Source organism: Pistacia vera, unplaced genomic scaffold, assembly GCF_008641045.1.
Source record: "Pistacia vera cultivar Batoury unplaced genomic scaffold, PisVer_v2 Contig588, whole genome shotgun sequence".
NCBI lineage: Eukaryota > Viridiplantae > Streptophyta > Magnoliopsida > Sapindales > Anacardiaceae > Pistacia > Pistacia vera.
Genome location: NW_022196432.1, coordinates 238,839 through 259,792, shown reverse-complemented (window position 1 = coordinate 259,792; position 20,954 = coordinate 238,839). Strand labels below are relative to the sequence as shown.

Genomic DNA, 20,954 nt, shown 5'->3' with positions numbered 1-20,954 from the left:
CTAATAAAGGATTCGTAATCGTCTCAACTATTAAATCAGTTGTAAGAAAAGTTATAATAAAGGAAATTTTAATTTGCACCAAAATCTTCTCATGATTGCTGNATGAATTAATGTGGATTCCATGATGGTGGGGACTGTAGGAACTTCAGGAGGTGGAAGTCATCCAGATTCCAAGCATGGAGTCCCCAATGTCCCAAAATCCCATATTAAATCAAAGTCTGTTTTTGTTCCAGAAGGTAGGGTGCATGGTGGAAGTTTGATGGCAATGCTGGCAGGCAGTTCTGGTCTTGTCTCCAACAACACTGTAGGTGCACGGGGAGATTCATTCGAGACTGAGAAGTCTTGCGTGATGCCTCAGAGCTGGATGTAAGTGTTTATGTCTAGCTGCTCCAGACATTTCTGTTATGGGCTCAAGTAACAGCGAGGTTACTTACCATTTTGTGACTCTTTTGGTTTTTGTAGGGTATTTAAATGATTTCAAAAATTAATTAAGGTGTATGTAAATTAGCTTAGATATCCTGGTTATCTAAAAAAAAATTAACTATTAAGAGAATGTTTGTCTAAGCTTACGAAAATTAGCTTATAAGTTAATTTGAACTTATAAGCAGCTGGTACTTATAAGTTAATTTAAGTTTATAAGCGTTTAAAATTTAAATAGTTACGTGTTTGATTAAAATACTTATAAATGATTGATAAGTATTTGACGTGTTTGATAAAATGTGGTTTGTAAGTACATTTTATTATTAAAATAACTAAAAAATGTACTATAATAACATAACCTATTTAAAATATAAAAATAAGGATATATTATGAAATTTTAAAATTAAATAGAGATAATGTAGAGTACAAGAAGCTTGTTGAATTTGTGTTAATATAGGAATGAATAGAGTTGGATTATCAGACCATCTTGTGAGATACATATCATTTGCTTTCCTTAGTTGATTATCTTTAATCATGCCGACAATTCAATCCGATTCTGTCAACGAATTGAGTTTATTTAGTTAGTGTGAGTTTTTGTATCAATAGATATGAACTTGATAAATTCTCCATTTCAATTGTTCAAAATGTTACTATTGGCCTAAGGATATATGTTAATGAGATATTAAAATTTTATAAAGAATATATTTTCAAATTATTAATACAGAGTATAAGTATTTTATTATTTAAATACCTTAAATAATGAAGGCACACTTTAGTATTCATCTTTAAGCTAAAGGTTTGAAGAATCTTAGTTCAGGGAGACAATATGATTACTAGTTTCTTTTTTTCATTGATCTCTGATCCATATATTCACTATAGCAACATCAAATAATAAAATACGCTAATAAAGGATTCGTAATCGTCTCAACTATTAAATCAGTTGTAAGAAAAGTTATAATAAAGGAAATTTTAATTTGCACCAAAATCTTCTCATGATTGCTGGCTATAGAAAAACTATTGAAACATAATCGCTCTTATCTTGAATTCATGCTTAATTTTTACTAGGAAAAATGAAAAGCAAACTAAGGAAAGTACATCGATCCCCGACTCGATCAAGTTAGACAGCGTCATGAACAAGATCATCGCCCTCGTGGATTCATGATCTCAGAGAAGACAGCTCCAGAAACGCGTCTACCATCAGAACTTTTGGTAGAAAGACTTTGATCATCACTACTACTTGTTAATGCCACAGTACTAATGGTCTTTGATTCCAACACACGTTCACCAATGTTAACTGAACAAATCCCCGCTATTAACATCATATTCATATTTCATCAACGGAATCTCATTCTTTCCATTCTCATCCTCAGCACAAAACTTCTCATTCTTCTCTGCAGTCTCCTGTAACTGCAATGCGAACTCAAGTCCCCACACCACTTCACTCATCGATGGCCGTTCGGTTCCTTTATCATCCAAGCAGCTCATTGCTACCTCGGCGAACTTGTTCAGGCACTCAGGCGCTATCTTACCCTTCAAAAAAGGATCAACAATTTGGTCAAGCGTCCCATTGCGATGACATTGTTGCGCCCAAACAGCTAAACTCACTTGCTTCTTATCCCCTGTTCGAAGTATTGGTGGTCTAGCGCACAACACTTCAAATAACACGACACCAAATGAGTACACGTCAGATTTTTCAGTAAGCTGCTGACGTCTATAATACTCAGGATCCAAGTAACCTACACTGCCTTTCACTACTGTGCTGACGTGTGTTTGGGATATTGTAGTGGGTCCCATTTTAGACAATCCAAAATCAGACACCTTGGCCAGCCATTTTTCATCCAACAAAATATTTGTTGTCTTCACATCACGATGTATGATGACGTGCTTCGCGCCTGTGTGAAGATAATGAAGCCCGCGGGCTGCACCTATGCAAATCTCGAGCCGTTGATTCCATGGTAGAGATGGATGATCGCCTTTATAAAGATGATCACGTAGGGTCCCACGAGACATGTAATCGTACACAAGGATCATCTCGCCATTATCGTTGCAATAGCCAATGAGAGATACCAAATGAAGGTGTCTAAGGTGAGAGAGCATTTCAATCTCAGTGTTAAATTCGTTGGCTCCTTGTTGTGACCCTGGGTTCAGCCGTTTGATTGCGACTGGTGTGGACCCATCGTTAACGTAGCCTTTGTACACGTTACCAAACCCTCCAACGCCAATAATGAAAACATCATCGAAGTTGTTGGTAGCCGTTTTGATTTCAGATAGTGAAAAGTGGGTACAAAGATCAGACGGTAGAGATGAGCCGCCGGACTTAGTTGACTTGGTCGTAGAAAAAGAAAATGGGCCCCATAATGAAGCCCAAGTGCTTGAACCTGAGTCATTGACCTTCCTTGCTCGCCGGGAAATGAAAAAAAATATCAGAGAAAATAGGATAAAGCCGGATGCAACACCAGCAACGATGGCTACTATGGTTTTACGATTATTTTTGGGACTTGCTGATCGTGAATTTTTCTGGGGTACCGCTGATGGGGTGATGAGATCGTCAGGATTAAATCCGGCTAGATTTTTTTGATTGTCCTCTTTGAAGATTTCAAGGCCATTCAAGATGGCATCAGAATAGTTAGTCTTCCATCCTTCCGCTGGTTGGAGTGCAACAGAGAGATTCTGCTTCTTTAAATTTTGTTTTAATCCAATAATCACAGCGTAATCTCTGTATGTTGGACTACCTTTTCCACTCCATTCTAAGATGTCTGCTTCAGTCTCAGCAGTCTGATTTGCTATTTCGATCTCAAACACTCTATGGGCATGTTCTGTTATCTCTTCCTGAAACTCGCAAAAATGAAGCCTGATAAAATAAGTAAACCCAGAATCCACTGGAAACTCCCAGGTGAGCCAATAATTGACGTTATCCTCCTCGCTGTCTCCCATCGACATGGCTGTTTGATAGACTTCAACGGGAGCAGTGTAATTAGGTATTCCGCTGAAATGGACATCGATACTAGTGTTCTTAATAATAGCGCCCGTTCTAGCATCTGTCAAGTAGTCCAGGTAATTGCTAAACCAGGTTCGATACATGCCGGTGTCCAGTTCTGGTGAAAGTAGACGCCCCCCCAAATTTATTCTGTATACCGTCTCAAGAGCGCTGCTATTTTCAATGCTGGTTACTGGGTTCGAGGTCTGGCCAAGAAATTTTAATTTCTTACTGTCTGTTCCGGTGTAATAAAGATTGGTAGGCATGGATACTATTTCAATTCCGTTGACGAATGCGTATGCCTGTTGATAGTCTGGACTTGGAGAAAAGGTTATGTTTAACCTTTCACCTTCTTCCAAATTAAGGCAGAATTCTTTGAAAAAGGCATCTTGGCCTATGGCAGCAGCCGTAATTGAAGCACTGAAGTTGCTTAAAAGGGTAAAAGAACCTGCTTTAACAGAGAAGAAAGCTTTAGAGCTGCCAAAGTCTGGATACAAAGTTGGATAGAAATACAAGCGGATGAACTTTTGACCGGCCGTGAGATTAAATATGTATGTGAATGGCGAATAAGAAAGTCGTGCTTTCAAGAAGTACTTCTCGGAACTGCTCCTGGGTTGTTGAGGTGCTGTAGAGGCTATCGAAGCGTTGTTTTGGAGCTCAAACAGGGGGGAGTGCTGAGAGCTGTTATCTCCAAGTATGGGCCGCTTATCTTGAGAGATGAAGTTGTCAGACGAGCCACAAGCAATAATTAGGTTTTCCCTTGGCTGGTAAGGATACAGTGACTGATCGGGAACAGCTAAGACAAGGTGGTGGACGAAGGAGGAGAGGCAGAATAGAGCGAGAATTGGGTGGATTTTGGCATGGAGATATTTCCTCCAAGTGTTCTCCATTGTGTTTGTGTGTGTCATGAAAATTAGGAACTACAACCAATGTAGATTAGTATATAGATCGATCAATGATGGCCCTTCAAGCAAGAATGGCGATGGAGAAAAAAGTTTTGGCGTTTTCGCATAGACTTTGAATGCTGCCAAAGACTTCTACAAGTGGAAGAGGTAGCAGAGCGTTGTAGTGGTGTGGAAAGTAAACCCAGTTTGTCGGTCCTCGTCCGTCTCGGTAAACAACTTCAGTCCACTATAATTATTTAGTAATATTTTGGCCCTTATAGTAACATTTTAGTCTATGAGGTTAATTAATGACATGATAGTGACTAAAATAAACTGAAGTCTTATTGCAGTTATCCCCAATACAAGTGCATCCAATGGTAACTCATAAAGAATTAAATCTACTGTATTTGGAATAGATTTGAATAACCAATTTATTTATTATTTTACGATTCTTGTTATAATTTAATTTTAAAAAATCAGATTGTTATTTAAAAAAATCAACAATTTAATAAAAAAGTTTAAAACATATCCAATTAATCAAATTAGAGGATGTCAGACGTTAAGTTGTGGAAACTTAGATATCAGTTCCTTCAGTAGTTGACATTATTTTTTAACATCTATTTTTATACATGTTGCTATAAAAATATGTAATAACCAGAGGGTTTCGATTGACCCTGATGGAATCAGAACGGATATGTGCCTGTTAATAAAAATCAGTAAGGAATGAGAAAAGAGACAAAAATGAGAACACAGGACGATTTCTAGAGTGGTTCCGTGAGCTATATCTCAAACCTACGTCTACTATTTTGTCTTACTACGTTTGAGAATTAAAATTTACATATAATGTATTTTTGCCCATAACAATTTTCTAACCCCCTTATACTATTTTTTGGGGGGTTTTTATAAGAGAATTTAAAATAGGGAAGCCCGACAAATCCAAGATGGCGATCTTGCTCGATATGAATCCCGTGATTCCCATTATTGTGGCCAAAGTTGGGCTAATCGAGTGTTGATATTATCTCCTTCAAGATATTATGAGACAAGGCTTATTCTTTGACCTGTCAAAGAGCTCTTAAATAGGTCGCAGCGAGCTTTGACCACTTCCGACCTTCATGCCCTTGCGAGTTTTAGAATGCAACGAGTTTTAGATCACCTTGAGCTCTATGTTGTAGCGGCGAGCTTAATGTTGGTCAAGCTACCAAAACTTCCAAAAAACTCACGCACAACAATACATTTAAACATACATATGTGTGACTTGTAATGGAAACTATATTATTTACAAATCAAACATGTAGCCTATAGGAGTTGCAACTCTAAACCCGAAGTCACATATGTTAATTGAATGTATATGGAGGATTTTCAAAATTAGAGAGAACCAGAGGCAAAGAGGTCGAAAGACATAGAATTATGATGCTTATAGAAGTTAAAGGTTACAATACTTAATTTAAGAAGGAAAGCTATAAACTAAACCACCACTGGGTGGTCGAATAATTAACTAGGATTATTGAGTGTATTACTTAAGAGGTCTTGAGTTCGATCTACCTCAGCCCCTAAATAGGGGTGGCCACTAAAGGCTTATCGGATCCTTAAGTTCAAAGTCACAGAGAATTAGTTAAGGTGCACACAAATTGACCTAGCACCCAGATCATTAAAAAAAAAAAAAAAAAAATACTATAAACTAAAATAAACATGTGTCAAGCAAACTGGTAATAGTATCTGATGCTTTGAACTAGTCTTTTAATTAAATTAGACTTGACCTAAGGCAGCTAAGGCAAGTTCGCCGACGTAACAAGTCACAATTTATCAGTCTTTATTGGCTAGTTATATCTTACACTGTAACGAGAATCAATGGTTGACTAATGGTCACATAGTTTTGACTAGCCGAGATAGAAGGCCTGATTAATGAGAAGAAAACACACCAATATAATTTAAGATTTTCCCCACTTCTAAAATTTACACTTGAATAGTTTTTATATATTTTCGTTAATTTTATCATTTGAAAATTTAAATCAATCATTAGCTGTCAACCTCTGGATACCAACTTTTGTTGTGACAGGAGGGAAAAGATGAAGCAAATCTTTTGCCTCGCAGTACTAAAACGGTGGAGCTATTGCTCTCCGCCGTAGAATGAGTTGCGTTGAAGAGTATGAATACCACAAACTAAAATCGCTATACGGAGGCCTTTCATCACATTCTTTTCCATGTTTTCTTCTCTCACATCAATCTTCTACTTCGGTGATTCTTTTCTAGTCAAGTGAAGGTCGCTAATATAGACAAAAAAAGAAAAAAAAAGATATTATCCTCATGGACTCGTGCAAGGAGTAGATGGCTTCATTTGATACATTGTTTTCCGAATTAATGAATGGCATATATTTAAGCTTTTTCTTCCTAAAGTGGTGGGGTACGAACGTGGTCAATAAGAATCGACGATTGTTGTCTTGGTGTGTGGAAAGTTGGGGTGGCCGCGACTCCATGATAGCTGATAAGACATAAAAGAGCGACTATGAGAATGGAATTCAGACAAGCTTCATTTCAATTATTATACACCATTTGAATTATTGATGGCCATGCATACAAATTAAACCCATTTTTTTTACATTGCCGGTTGCCACCGCATGGCGAGACTTGAGAGAGAATTGAATGACTTGCATGTCATGAGTTAGAGATTTGAAATTATCTCATTTATAAAATATGATCCGAACTTGAGGGGTGAGATGCGGCGGTGTGTTTGAAAAAGTTCTTTGAGATAGCGGAAAGGCCGATTGAGATGAATGATGGGAGCCCGTTACGACACGTGGAGAGGTGAATGCCAATGATGATGATGATGACATGTTTAGTGGTTAGTTGGTCAATTAGACAGCTGTAGATCAAGGAGCACGATTAGTAGTGGTGGAAAGAGTATGACCCTACATGATGATAGTGTCTTCTCGGAAATCATGAATCCGAAAGGAAGGTAAAGTGTGTGAACTGTGAGAGTTGGACCTGGATTTAGAATTGAACTGGGCCGGATCCGTATTTGCATGTCTCTGGACCGGGTTTCTTGGGTCCTCGACCCGACAGGCCTTTTTCGCCATGGGAGAGTATAATGTGGGTTTGTATATTAATGTGATTATTTTCCTTCTAATTTAAAGAGATGTGAATCAATTTTGTATGTCACTATTCACTACATTAATAGTTTTTTAAATTGGAGATGAATTTTCAATAAGAATAAATTATTAAGGATGAGCATAGGTAAATGGTAGAATCGGAACCGTTGGATACCCACCCGGCCAAAGAGGACTGTGCGTCAAGCATATCATAGTTTGTGCGCTGGTGGGTGTGCAATTTATTTATTTATTTTTATATTTTAGGAGTATGTATTAGTGAAAAGAGGAAAACTGAAGTTTTTTCTTCGTGGGTATGCTGTTGGTTTGGGTTGTGCAAAGGAGCAAAATGTATGTGCAAAGTGTCGATGCCGTGTGAAATGTGTAGTTGGAAGGTTTGTCTGATGTTCATATATATTTATTATTTTATGATTGAATTGATTAATACGTATTATATCTAGAAAAATATGCAATTAGTTTTTGAGAATATTGTTATGCTTAAAGTATTTTGTGGGATCCTTTTTGTAGAGACCTTGCTGAAGTAGAGGCTAAGCAAAAGATGCTTGAGGAGGTTGGTTGTGTTGACTATGTTTTCTCGTCACAGTTACTATAAACTTTGTTTTTTAGTATCGGAAACAAACAGGTTTGCTGATTTTATTACAGGCTATTAAAAATGCTCGGGAAAGGGATCGGAGGACCATTTTACGTGCTGTAAGTTCCTTGATGAATGCTCTTGATGAGACAAATATATTGCTTTATTTTTGTAGGGTGGAAAAAATGCATTTCACTTGCCATAGAATATGTTTGTGGTTGACTTTATAAATTCTTTTTTTAGTACAGAACTTCCCTTTTAATGAAAATTGATTGGTAAGTTATTCATATTGCTGGTGGAAAGTTAAATTATAAAGCTCTAGTGCATTTGAGGAGATTCGAATTATCAGTACATTCAAGTTTAGAATGAATGGACATAGTTATGATATGCAGAATTGAACATGTAGATTTCAGGGGTCAATAAGAAAGAATTTTCAGTATCTTTCGGTTGCAAATTCTCAAAAAGCTGGTGAAACTTAAGAGACCGGATTATTAATTTTAGCTTTATGGAGGTGTTTGCATTATCATATCATTTTGTACTCGTGAACTTTTTTCTTGCATGTCATGAGTTAGATGATTTGAAATTATCTCATTTTATAAATAATGATCGGTTAGTTTAATATGTAATTGGAAGTGTAGTTGCGATATCTCGCTCTAATGAGAAGTACCCAAGCATTCGATGAAGTTTGTGCAAAGGATCTGCTAAAGACCGAGAACATGATGTTGAATCAATGAGCATAATAATAACAATGTTCTTGTGGGAAGCTGCAATTTTTTTGGCAATCGTGAATATTGGAGCCATTGCAATATTTTTGTGGGAAGCTGGAAATTTTTGTGGAGTCAAGGGATTTCTTTCTGCAGCAGTAGCTGTTGAACAAAAGGTCAATTACAAACCCCCAAGGGATTGGTTTGATAGTTAAGAAGATTTGCTCTCTTCATTGATTTTTTGAGTTCAAACCACCTTAAGGTCATCTATCATATTTGTGATTTATTTAGAACATTGGGCTTGTAGGATGTTCAATAAGCCCTAGAGATTAGTTGAAGTGAGCACAAACTGACTCAAACACCTCGATTACCCAAAAAAATTAATTATCCCATTAAACACGATGTGTAATAGGTCAAATTCATCTATAATACATATAAATAAGATATATATGAACTCAAGGTTTTCAGGTTCATTCAATATGATTGATTAGAAAATATAAACATAGATAAATTGAAAACAAATTAACAGGATTGACACACATACATAAGATCAATTAATTAACAGAGAGGAACAGAGAGACTGAATCAGATCAAGTTTAAGAAAAGAATGATCATCAGAGTATCTTAGGCTCTTAGCTGGTCTTTAGTTTCTTTAACTAGACTTTTCCAATCCTTTCTCGCCGTAAGGAAATCGAATCGATTTTGGGGCATTCTGACCATCTCCGCTATTCTCCCCAAAAAGTAAGGATTGAGAGGTCTCCCGCCTACCAGCCACCACTCAAAGGATAACAGAGATCCAGAACGAAAAGTAAATCAAAAGTCTCTGACAACTTTGACCAAGGTGGTTTACTTGCTTACTTCAACGGGAGAAGAGGATGTTTGTGCATGGATGGAACTAAGAGCTTAGGGGGAAGAGGTAGGACTAGACAAACAAGCCAGCCATTAGCCCTATGTAAACTAGAGTATGGAAGTGGAAGTCAATCTAGTCTGCTCTGCTCTCATCCAGCAAGCTCTCTAACACTAACTAGCACTAACCTCTCTTTAGCCTATCTGTCCTCTTCTCTTTGCTCGTTGGGGAAGGGCGGTTAGAGTGCCAAGGTAGAGATGCATGACAGGAGAAAGTCCTGAATGTCAAAGAGCTATCAGCCTTACAGGAAAATTTCGGCCGAGGATCGACCTACTGGTGGTTCTCACCTTCTCTACCAGCCACAGCCGCAATAACAGTTTCAGCAGTTGAAGGTCGGTTTCAGGCGAGAGGACTCAAGAAAAATAAAACAAGTCTATCTTGACTCAAGTCTCCGCCCTTCAGGCATTCCCTTAATGAATGAAGGGACAGGTAGTCCGGCAGGAGGGGAGGGACGAGTCAGGAAAGTCGGAAGAGAAGCTGCATCTCATGAGATTGGAAGATAGGGAGTTTTTTCAAAAAAGCCTTGATTGTGTTCAAGTAGGGAATACTAGAGAAGAAACAAGAAACCAGCTGTCTCTTATGTATGCAATTTAGTTATTAGGGATTGGGGATCACATTCTTCTGAGAAAAGAAATTTCCTTACCTACTGTCCTTTAACTAACTTGAAAGGCACAAAGATGATAAATCTTGCTCTAATAGCCGTGACCTTAAGCGGCTTTAGGGATAAGATTAAGAGTCAAAATAAAATAGAAAGACGATCACAAAATATTCTCGATCCTTAATTCGAACGAACCTGTTTTTCGAAATCCTCTCTTTTTTCAGAAGAAAGACAAACCCATTTTCCTGTATTGAATGAATTGCACCAACCTTCTCTCGATTCAATCTTAAGACTAGTTGGAGAGCTCTGAGTCCTGAGACGCAAATGAAATTTAAGTTACTATCGACCTCGTCAACCATTCAAGCAAGACTTGTTTTACGCTGGAACTTTGAACGTGTCAAAGACTTCTACAAGTAGTCTTTCATCACGCATTCTTTGCGCCAAAGGCTTGTACATTCCTTGCCACAGTTTTACTTGTAGCCTGCATTGAACGTTAATTCATACATTGACGAGGTGAAAAGCGGATTTATGAAAAAATAAAAATTTGCAGACATTCACAAGAGAAAATGACACTGCACAAACCAGGTCACAATATTTAAATTATGAAAAACACTATGCTTACTCACCACTTGTACTAACTGCCATACAACCTTTGTTAAAATTTTACATGGTACCCGTACTATGCGTATAGTACCAGTACTATGCGTTATATTTGTAAAGGATAGTAAGATGGTTAGTAAGATGGTGAGTAAGTATAGTATGGTTCTTAAATTATATAGTGAATATCTATTTTTTATTCTTTTGATATATTTTTATGTGGTTCGGATAGGGTCCTCAACGTATAACAAACCAGATAAAATATATTGTTTGTTTCTGTCTGAGCATGTATGTCTGCAAAAGGAAAATAGTTTCTTCTCTTAGTTAACCACTTTTTTCAATTCTATAATACTGTACATTATGACAATGTCCAAAACTTGCAACGAGTATCTTTATGTCAAAATCCGATTAATATCTCTTACCTCATTTTATGCTTGCTTCCACAACTACCTTGCCCTCGCCGTTCGATAACTCATTATATCCATATACTCCACTAGAGGCCATATTACTTACTTGTGGCTCCACTGACAGCTTTGCTGATCAAGATGACCGGAGTTGGTTAGGAGATAACAACTCTCAATACTTCCCCATGTTTGAACCTCAAAACAACGCATCAGTAGCCTCTGCAGCTCTGTAACAACCCAGAACCAGTTCCGAGAAATACTTCTTGCAAGCACGACTCTCTCATTCGCCATTCACATGCATATTCAACCTCACGGCCGGTCAAAAGTTTATCCGCCTGTATTTCTATCCAACTCAATATCCAAACTTTGACAGCTCTAAAGCTTCCTTCTTTGTTAAAGCGGGTTATTTTATTCTTCTAAGCAACTTCAGTGCTTTACTTTCGGCTGCTGCCATAGGCCAAGACGTCTTTTTCAAAGAGTTCAGGATTAATATTGTGGAAGAAGATCAAGGTTAAACATAACCTTCACACCAAGTACTTACTACCAAAAAGCATTTGGAACTGAAATACAACTTCTAACACCTTCTCTCACGCCCGACATGCACGGCTAGGTTCTTATCCCCGTATGAATTATAGGTGGTCTAGCACACAATACGTATACGTTTGATTTCTCGGTTTTGAATTCGTTGGCTCACTGTTGTGACCCTGGGTTTAGCCATTTGGTTGCAATTAATTGGTGTGGACTCATCGCTAATGCAACCTTTCTACTTTCTACACATTACCAAACCCTACAACGCCAATAATGAACACCATCAAAGTTGTTGGTAGCCACTTTGATCTCAGATAGTGAAAAGTGGGTACAAACATCTACAAGAATTCGGTAATTCCATTGGATTTCGACGTTTATTTTGGTCGCAGAAGATGACGAAATCACCAAATTACTGTAGATGGGACCGACTATGGTTGCAACAGTGGTTTGACTATCATGTATGGGTTTAGTTTAGCTATCATGTAACAATGATTAATATTAAATTTCATAAAGCTAAATAAATAAACCTTTTCCAACATTAAAATCTCGTTGGTGGCGATTTTATATGGATTTCTACTAAATTTTCTATATGGTAATTGTTGATGCAATAATTAATTACACAAACTAGAGTGATCCAATTGATCTTTGTGGAATCGAAACAGATGTACATGTGATTAAAGTTAGTCAACAATGTAATATGCATAAATGCAGAAAAAGTAAAGAACACAATTAAGTTTTTAAAGTGGTTCAGCATGTTATAATCTTAAACTTACGTCCACTATATTTCTTATTGCTTTGAGAATTTACAAGAAAGTAATATTATGCCTAGAACAATTTGTTAACCTTTTTCCATCGTTGAAAATTGTTTATATACAAGTTTTTTACAAAGGAAATAGCGAAATTAAAGGAATTATAATTTAGATTAAAATGCAACTCTGCTATTCTCACGATTGAGTGCTAAGATCGCATCATTATTACTGTTGATCTAATCCCTTCTAAAATATCCGGGATTTAAGCTTATTTGTGATCTGCTTGAACAACTGTCAGGATTGGTCGTGACTAGTTTATGCTAGGGCTAACTATATCTCGACGAGTTTATGTTGGGTCAAACAAGTGTTGAACCGAGTTGATTCTGAGTCGAGCTATAACCTTACGAAACTTTGACTTCTCCCAGTTTAATGGAAAAATCACAAACAACTGTAATGATTATAGTACATGTGATGAATAACATGGACACGAATTCACGCTTTTTCATATTGAGAAAGATATAAAAATATTTGTTAATATTCTGCAACAAGTTGGAGGATAAGAGGAATCATAAGCAACAATTTTTAGTGGAGAAAATGCCTCAACAAGTTGTCATCGCTTTTTGTAAAGTATCTGCCAAAGACTTCCAAGACTTTTCCAAGTCTTCGTTGGTAGTGCCCAATTTCTCCAATCATTCCTACGTTTATATTTTACTCATCTGCCTAAGCTGTAATTACCAGTGCTTCATCTTCACGACACACAGTGGAGAACACGTACAGTAAGTATCTCCATGCTAAAATCCGAGCAATTCTCACTCTATTCCATCTCTCCTTCGTCGTCTGGCACCTTGCCTACGGCGTCTTTGGTGATTTAACTTATCCTTACCATCCACAAGAAAACATACTTCTCGCTTGTGGCTCGTCTGGCAGCTTCGTCTCTGAAGATCAAACACGGACATGGCTCGGAGATAATAGCTCTCAGTACTTCCCCCTGTTTGAACCCCAAAATAACGCTTCGATAGTCTCTACAGCACCTCAACAACCCAACAGCAGTTCCGAGAAATACTTCTTGAAAGCACGACTCTCTTATTCGCCATTCATATATATATTCAATCTCACGGCGGGTCAAAAGTTCATCCGCTTGTATTTCTATCCAACTTCGTATCCAGATTTTGACAGCTCTAAAGTTTTGTGCTCTGTTAAAGCGGGTTCTTTTACTCTTCTAGGCAACTTCAGTGCTTTACATTCGGCTGCTGCCATAGGCCAAGACGTCTTTTTCAAAGAGTTCTGCATTGATATTGTGGAAGAAGATCAGAGGTTAAACATAACCTTCACACCAAGTACTTACTACCACAAAGCATTTGCTTTCATCAATGGAATTGAAATACTATCCATGCCGATTGATCTTTATTACACCCCAGCCCATAAGCGATTCAAATATCTTGGCCAGGTGAATAGCTATTACAGCATTGAAAATAGCAGTGCCCTTGAGACGGTTTACCGATTAAATGTGGGTGGGAGTCTTTTGCCACCCGTAGAAGACACTGGCATGTTTCGACTCTGGTTTGGCAATGACAATGACTACTTGACAGATGTTAGACGAGTCATTTCTCTCTTTAACATGACTTTTGATCTCAATTTCCGCGAGGAAGGCAACTATACCGCTCCAAGTCTAGTCTATCGAACAGCCAGATCGATCATAACGGACAAGAAAAACAACCAGAATTATGATCTCACTTGGGAGTTTCCAGTGGATTCTGGGTTTACGTATTTTGTTAGGCTTCATTTTTGCGAGTTTTGGGTAGAGATAATTGGAGCCGGTAATAGATCGTTCGAGATCCATATAGCTGAAACTAAGGCAGACATAATTGAATGGAGTGGTGGAATTGGTGTACCCTATTACAAAGATTACGCTGTGATAATAGAATCAGAAGAAATTGGAAAGAAGCGGAATCTCTCTATTGCACTACTCCCAGCCCTTCAACAGAAGACAAAATATTCTGATCCCCTCTTGAACGGGATTGAAATTTTAAAAGTGGACAATAAAGGAAATCTCGCGGGACCTAATCCTGGTGCTCAGATCAACAGCCCACAGGTCATGTCAACAAGTCCAAAATCAACAAAACCCAAGATTAGTATAATTTCAGTCATTGGTATTGTTGTATCCAGCTTTGTCTTCGTACTCTCTATTGCAGTTTTATTCATTTTTCGGCGTAAATGGAAAACAAAAAGCTCAGTTTCCGTTCCAATTTCTTTTCCTATGAACAAGTCAAGCCAGCCCTGCGGCTCATCTCAATTACCATCTTATCTTTCTTCATACTTTTCTCTATCTGAAATCAAAGTGGCTACAAACAACTTCTACGATATTCTAATTATCGGGAATGGCGGATTTGGTAACGTGTACAAAGGCTGGCTTATTAATAATGAGGCCACTCCTGTTGCAATCAAACGGCAAAATCCAGGGTCACAACAGGGTGCCCTGGAATTTACAACAGAGATTGAAATGCTCTCCCAGCTCAGACACCGTCATTTGGTCTCTCTAATTGGTTATTGCGACGACGGTGGTGAAATGATCCTTGTATACAATTACATGGCTTGTGGAACCCTACGAGATCATCTCTATAACACCGATAATCCCCCTCTTCCATGGAATCAACGGCTTTAGATTTGCATAGGTGCAGCACGTGGGCTTCATTATCTTCATACTGGCGCGAAGCACACTATCATTCATCGTGATGTGAAGACAACAAATATTTTGTTAGATGAGAGATGGGTGGCCAAGGTTTCAGATTTCGGATTGTCCAAAATAGGACCCTCTAGCATGTCCCAAACTCATGTTAGTACAATGGTGAAAGGCACTTTCGGATATTTAGATCCCGAGTACTTTCTTTTTCAGGAGCTGACAGAAAAATCTGATGTGTACTCATTCGGTGTAGTGTTGTTTGAAGTTTTGTGTGCTAGACCACTTGTACTTCGAGCGCTGGATAGGAAGCAAGCGAGTTTGGCTGTTTGGGCCCAAGATTGTTATAACAATGGAACATTTGATCAGATTGTTGATCCATTTTTGAAGGATAATATAGGACCTGAGAGTCTGAAGAAATTTGGTGAAGTAGCAGTGAGCTGCTTGCATGATATAAGACAAACGACCATCAGAGTGAAGTGGTATATGGACTTGAGTTTGCATTGCAGCTTCAGAAAAGTGAGGAGAAGGATGACAAAGTTGGTGAGATTGATAAGGGGAAAATCCTGTTGAGAACTATGTAGGGTGAGCACGGGTAGCGGGTAGAACCGGAACGGGGTAAGAACCGGAACCGGACCGAACCTACCGAACCTGCACTGTGCGGGTAGGTTCCGGTTCCAATTTTTTGGAACCGCTACTGTGGCGTTCCGGTTCCGGTTCTTACCCCCGAAGGAACCGGAACCGGAACCGAACCTTTAAAAAGGTACCCTGTTTGGAACCTGTAGGGGGTACCCTGTTTGGAACCTGTTGGGAACCTGTTTTGGAACCTGTTTGAAACCTGTTTGGAACCTGTTTGAACCTGTTTTGGAACCTGTTTTGGAACCTGTTTGGAACCTGTTTTGGAACCTATATTGGAACCTGTTTAGAACCTTTTTGGAATCTGGACTATAATGAATATTTGTGAAATGTAAATAATGGGGAGTTTCTATTATTTTACATATAAAAAAATTAAAATAGAAAAAGTTAAATTTTTAGAATAACCTAATTAAATAAATACGAATACAATTATACTTATTACATATAAATTACACCATATTAAAAGCTTTAATATATTAATACATTAATATTAAAGTTTTGATCAATTAAGTGAATAATTGGAATTATGATCCATTAAAAGTGTTTTAAATTTTAATGTTATTAAAAGATATTTTTGAATAAAATAGTATATTTGATTGAGTAATAATATATTTAGTTATTACTTCAATTATCAGTTCTAAGTATATCTTAATAAATTAGTAATTCATTATTATATATGATAAATTGATAAACATTAATAAATTTAATTACTAGTTAAATATCATACTTAATCAATTATAACATTACATTATAGTTATGATTACTTAATTAATTATAATTTTATAACATTACTTAATTGATTTATAGTATAATTAATTATAGCATTACATTAATTGATTACTACTTAATTAATTGACTTTATTATAAACATTAGTACAAACTTAATTAAATGATTAAAAATTTAATTAATTATAATATACATTAAAAATTTATAGTATGATTATTTAATAGTTAATTCACTATAACATTACATATAGTATGATTATATAATTAATTATAACATACATAATTAAATAATTACTTAATTGATTATGAGTTATGATATTATGTTTTAAACATTAGTAATTACTAATTTGCTACATAATATTAGCACAATACTTAATTGAATGATAAGAATTTAATTAATTATAACATTACCTATAAACATTTCATTATAAACATTAATTAAACATTACATTATAGTTAAATAATTCATATTTATTCATATTATATATATTAATTATAATTACATTTATTAATAATTACTATAATTAAATTATAATATTATATATTACTATATATATGATCACTTACTTAATTATAGCATTACATTGTTAAATGATTCATAATTACATAATTAGTTATGAATTTATAACATTACATCATAAACATTAGTAATTTACTAATTTATTATATTATACTTACTTAATTAACGATTAAAAATTAATTAATTATAACATTACCTTATATTTATAATAATTACTTATCAATTAAACATTCTATTATAAACATTAGTCTATTAATCAAATGATTTAAATTTAATTAATTATAATATAAATTATAGTTATAGTATAATTATTTAATTCATTATAACATTACATTATACTATTATTATGATCATATAAGTAATATAACATTACATAATTAAATAATTACTTAATTGATTATGAGTTATGATATTATATTTTAAACATGAGTAATTACTAATTTACTATATACATTAGCACAATACTTAATTGAATGATAAGAAATTTAATTAATTATAACATTATTTATAAACATTTCATTATAAACATTAATTAAGCATTACATTATAGTTAAATAATTACTCAATTAAATTTAATATTACATTATATTATGATTACTTACTTAATTATAGCATTATATAGTTAAATGATTACATAATTACTTAGTTGTTATGAATTTATAACATTACATTATAAACATTAGTAATTTACATACTATTACATTACTTAATTAAACGATTAAAATTTAATTAATTATAACATTACTTTATAATTTTAATATGATTACTTAATCAATTATATCATTCCATTATAAACATTAGTATATTAATTAAATGATTTGAAATTTAATTAATTATAATATTAAATTATAGATTTGTATATGATTACTTAATTCATTATAACATTACATTATACTATTTAAGTATGATCATTAATAATATAACATTACATAATTAAATAATTACTTAATGATTATGAGTTGATATTATATTTAAACATTAGTAATTACAATTTACTACATAAACATTAGCACACATACTTAATTAAATGATAAAATTTAATTAATTATAACATTACCTTATAAACATTAATTAGCATTACATTATAGTTAAATAATTACTCAATTATTAAATATATTATATTACATTATATTATGATCACTTACTTAATTATAACATTATATAGTTAAATGATTACATATTACTTAATTAGTTATGAATTTATAACATTACATTATAAACATTAGTAATCTACTATACTATTACATTACTTAATTAACGATTAAAAATTTAATTAATTATAATATTACTTTATATATTTGTAATATGATTACTTAATCAATTATAACATTCTATTATAAACATTAGTATATTAATTAAATGATTTGAAATTTAATTAATTATAATATTAAATAGATTTGTAGTATGATTACTTAATTCATTATACATTACATTATACTATTATAGTATGATCATATAATTAATAACATTACATAATTAAATGATTACTTAATTGTATGACATATATTATAACATTAGTAATTTACTAATTTGCACAATATTTAATCGAATTATTATAATTTTATTAATTATAACATTATATTATAAATTTATGGTAGATTATTTATTAATTATAACATTCATTATAAACAATATTATAATACTTAATTAAATGATTAACAATTTAATTAATTATAATATTACATTATAATTAAATAATATATTACTTAATTAATTATACATTACAATGTTACATTGTAGTATGATCACTTATTTAATTATAACATTACTTGTTTCTAATATTAAATTTACTAAATTATATTTGGTATATTATAAATACCCAATTAACCAATTATAACATTAAATTAATAAATTTATAAACATTAATAATTTATTAACTTATCAAATAGACCCCTGGCAAATGGCAATGTTAGTAATTAGTATTAAGAATTGTTGTTTATTTAAATGATTTTGGTGAAGTTATTTTATGTGAATTGTGATGAATAATTGTTTGTGTTTTGGTTTTGATTGACGAATATTATGTGAATTGTGATGAATTGATTGAATTCAAGTGTTGCTTAGAGATTACAGGTTATGAGTTACATTGGACACAAATGAATGAATAACGAAAATTTGTTAGGGGTGTATTTGTAAACTTATAAGGTGTTTTTGTTATTTTTTAAACTAATAGGTGGGTAATTGATTTTTTACAGGGTACCCTGGAAAGGAACCGGAACCTGCATTTTAGGTTCCGGTTCCTTGAATTGAAGAACCTGTACTGTGCGGTTCCGGTTCTGGTTCCTTTTTTTGGGAACCTGTACTGTGCGGTTCCGGTTCCGGTTCTCCGGAAAAGTGCAGGGTACCCAGAACCGCTCACCCCTAGAACTATGGAACTGATGATGATAGCGATCTTTTGTTCACCGATTATTTGGAATTTTAAAGACCGATCAATCTGTAACCATAGCAACTCGTTATTATCAAAGTTTTTCTATCAAATGTACATGTCTCGATTAATTGATCTGTGTTCGCTGTATTATGCGAACTTTTTTTTTTTTTAATTGTGGGTAATCAGATCAATTTGTCTACACCTCAACTATTTTCTCAAGAGACTTTAAAATTATTGACCGAATAAGAGCTTCAGTGATCACTTTTATTAGTAACTAAATGGACTTGAATTTAGAAGACTATGTTAGGTTCTCTTCTTGTTCGTTTATCGAAAAAGAACTCAAATTAGAATTTTGTTTACTCTTTTATCATCGTGCTACCAGTGGTGATTAATTCATTTTCACTCTTACGCAAGTTTAAATGTAAACTCCCATTGTCATATAAAAACTTTTATTTTGGTATATGGTGGAGTACTGGAGACTACGGAATATTATTTGAAATTCTTGTTTCCTTTATAAATTTAAATTTTTAGTTATTTTTCTATTCAACTCAAATATTTCCCAGGGAAGTTTGATTACAAATGAGTAGTGCAAAATTCTTAAATTATATCGATACCTTTTTTTATTCTTACCGATTAGTAGAATTTTATCTCAACTATTAGTCAAAACAATGTGACCACCATTGATGATTCTGACACAGTTTAAGACAGTAATTACCTAGCAGACTAGCGTAGATAACCATTGATGACTTGACTTGTGCAGCATTTAATATAGGGCGAGAATGTTAGGTGACTAAGAATATTAGATTAGTTTGAACATTATTAAAAATTTTTATTAAAAATTTTTAGGAAAATATATTTGGTTAGTTAGTGGGTATATTATATTAATATATTTGATTATAGAGAATAAATTGATAGGTATGTTATTTAAATTATTAAATTGTTCATTTCAAATATTAATATAATATTATTTTTATTATTAATTTTTAAATAATTTCTTTTAACTCCCAATATTTCAGATTTAGTTAAAATATCCTGCTTATATAAAACTTTAATTTATTATAAAATCACCCTCACCTCCTGTCGCCATCGCAAACCATCGACGGAAGTCTCTGAAAGTACCTGTCAGTTGCTCCCCATGACCAAGAGGCTCCGATATGACCATTTTTGGCCATATTAATGGCTGAAAACCGCCATATCAGGACAGATCTAGTATTCTGACCATTTTCGGCCAAATCTATTATAGTCAGATCTCGCCCAGATCTGGCCGTTAATGGCCAGGGATCTGGCTGTTAACGGTCAGATCTAGCCTGATATGGACTTTTTCGGCCATCAATATGGCCAGAAATTGCCATATCGAAGCCTCCTGGAGCCTTCCACCGAATCTCGTTCGTTTTTAAGGACTTCGTCGACTTTTCGGTGGAGGTCCTTGGTGGTTGGCCGTTGTCGATGGTGGTGGCTAGGTGGCAATGGTGGTGGTGCCTGAGTGGCAATGATGGTCTGTAAATTTTTTTAAATATAAAGACATTATTGTCCAAAATTTTAGTTAGACAAGGGTAAAATTGAAATAGGATATTAATGTAAATTTAT

At 34.4% G+C, this 20,954-nt stretch overlaps 2 protein-coding genes across 2 annotated transcripts; one reads left to right on the top strand and one right to left on the bottom strand.

The window, feature by feature from the left end:
* Positions 1–1,354: 1,354 nt before the first annotated feature.
* Positions 1,355–4,400, bottom strand: LOC116109712 (receptor-like protein kinase FERONIA). The gene is given in 2 exon segments (XM_031395936.1): positions 1,355–1,713; positions 1,715–4,400. Coding segments are annotated over 2 exon segments (2,745 nt in total). The 5' UTR covers positions 4,306–4,400; the 3' UTR covers positions 1,355–1,559.
* Positions 4,401–8,704: 4,304 nt separating this feature from the next.
* Positions 8,705–15,903, top strand: LOC116109704 (receptor-like protein kinase FERONIA; the record flags this gene model as incomplete). Its single annotated transcript, XM_031395929.1, is given in 4 exon segments — positions 8,705–8,862; positions 13,182–15,591; positions 15,594–15,678; positions 15,878–15,903. Coding segments are annotated over 4 exon segments (2,679 nt in total), but the record flags the coding sequence as incomplete, so codon positions are not given.
* Positions 15,904–20,954: the final 5,051 nt, after the last annotated feature.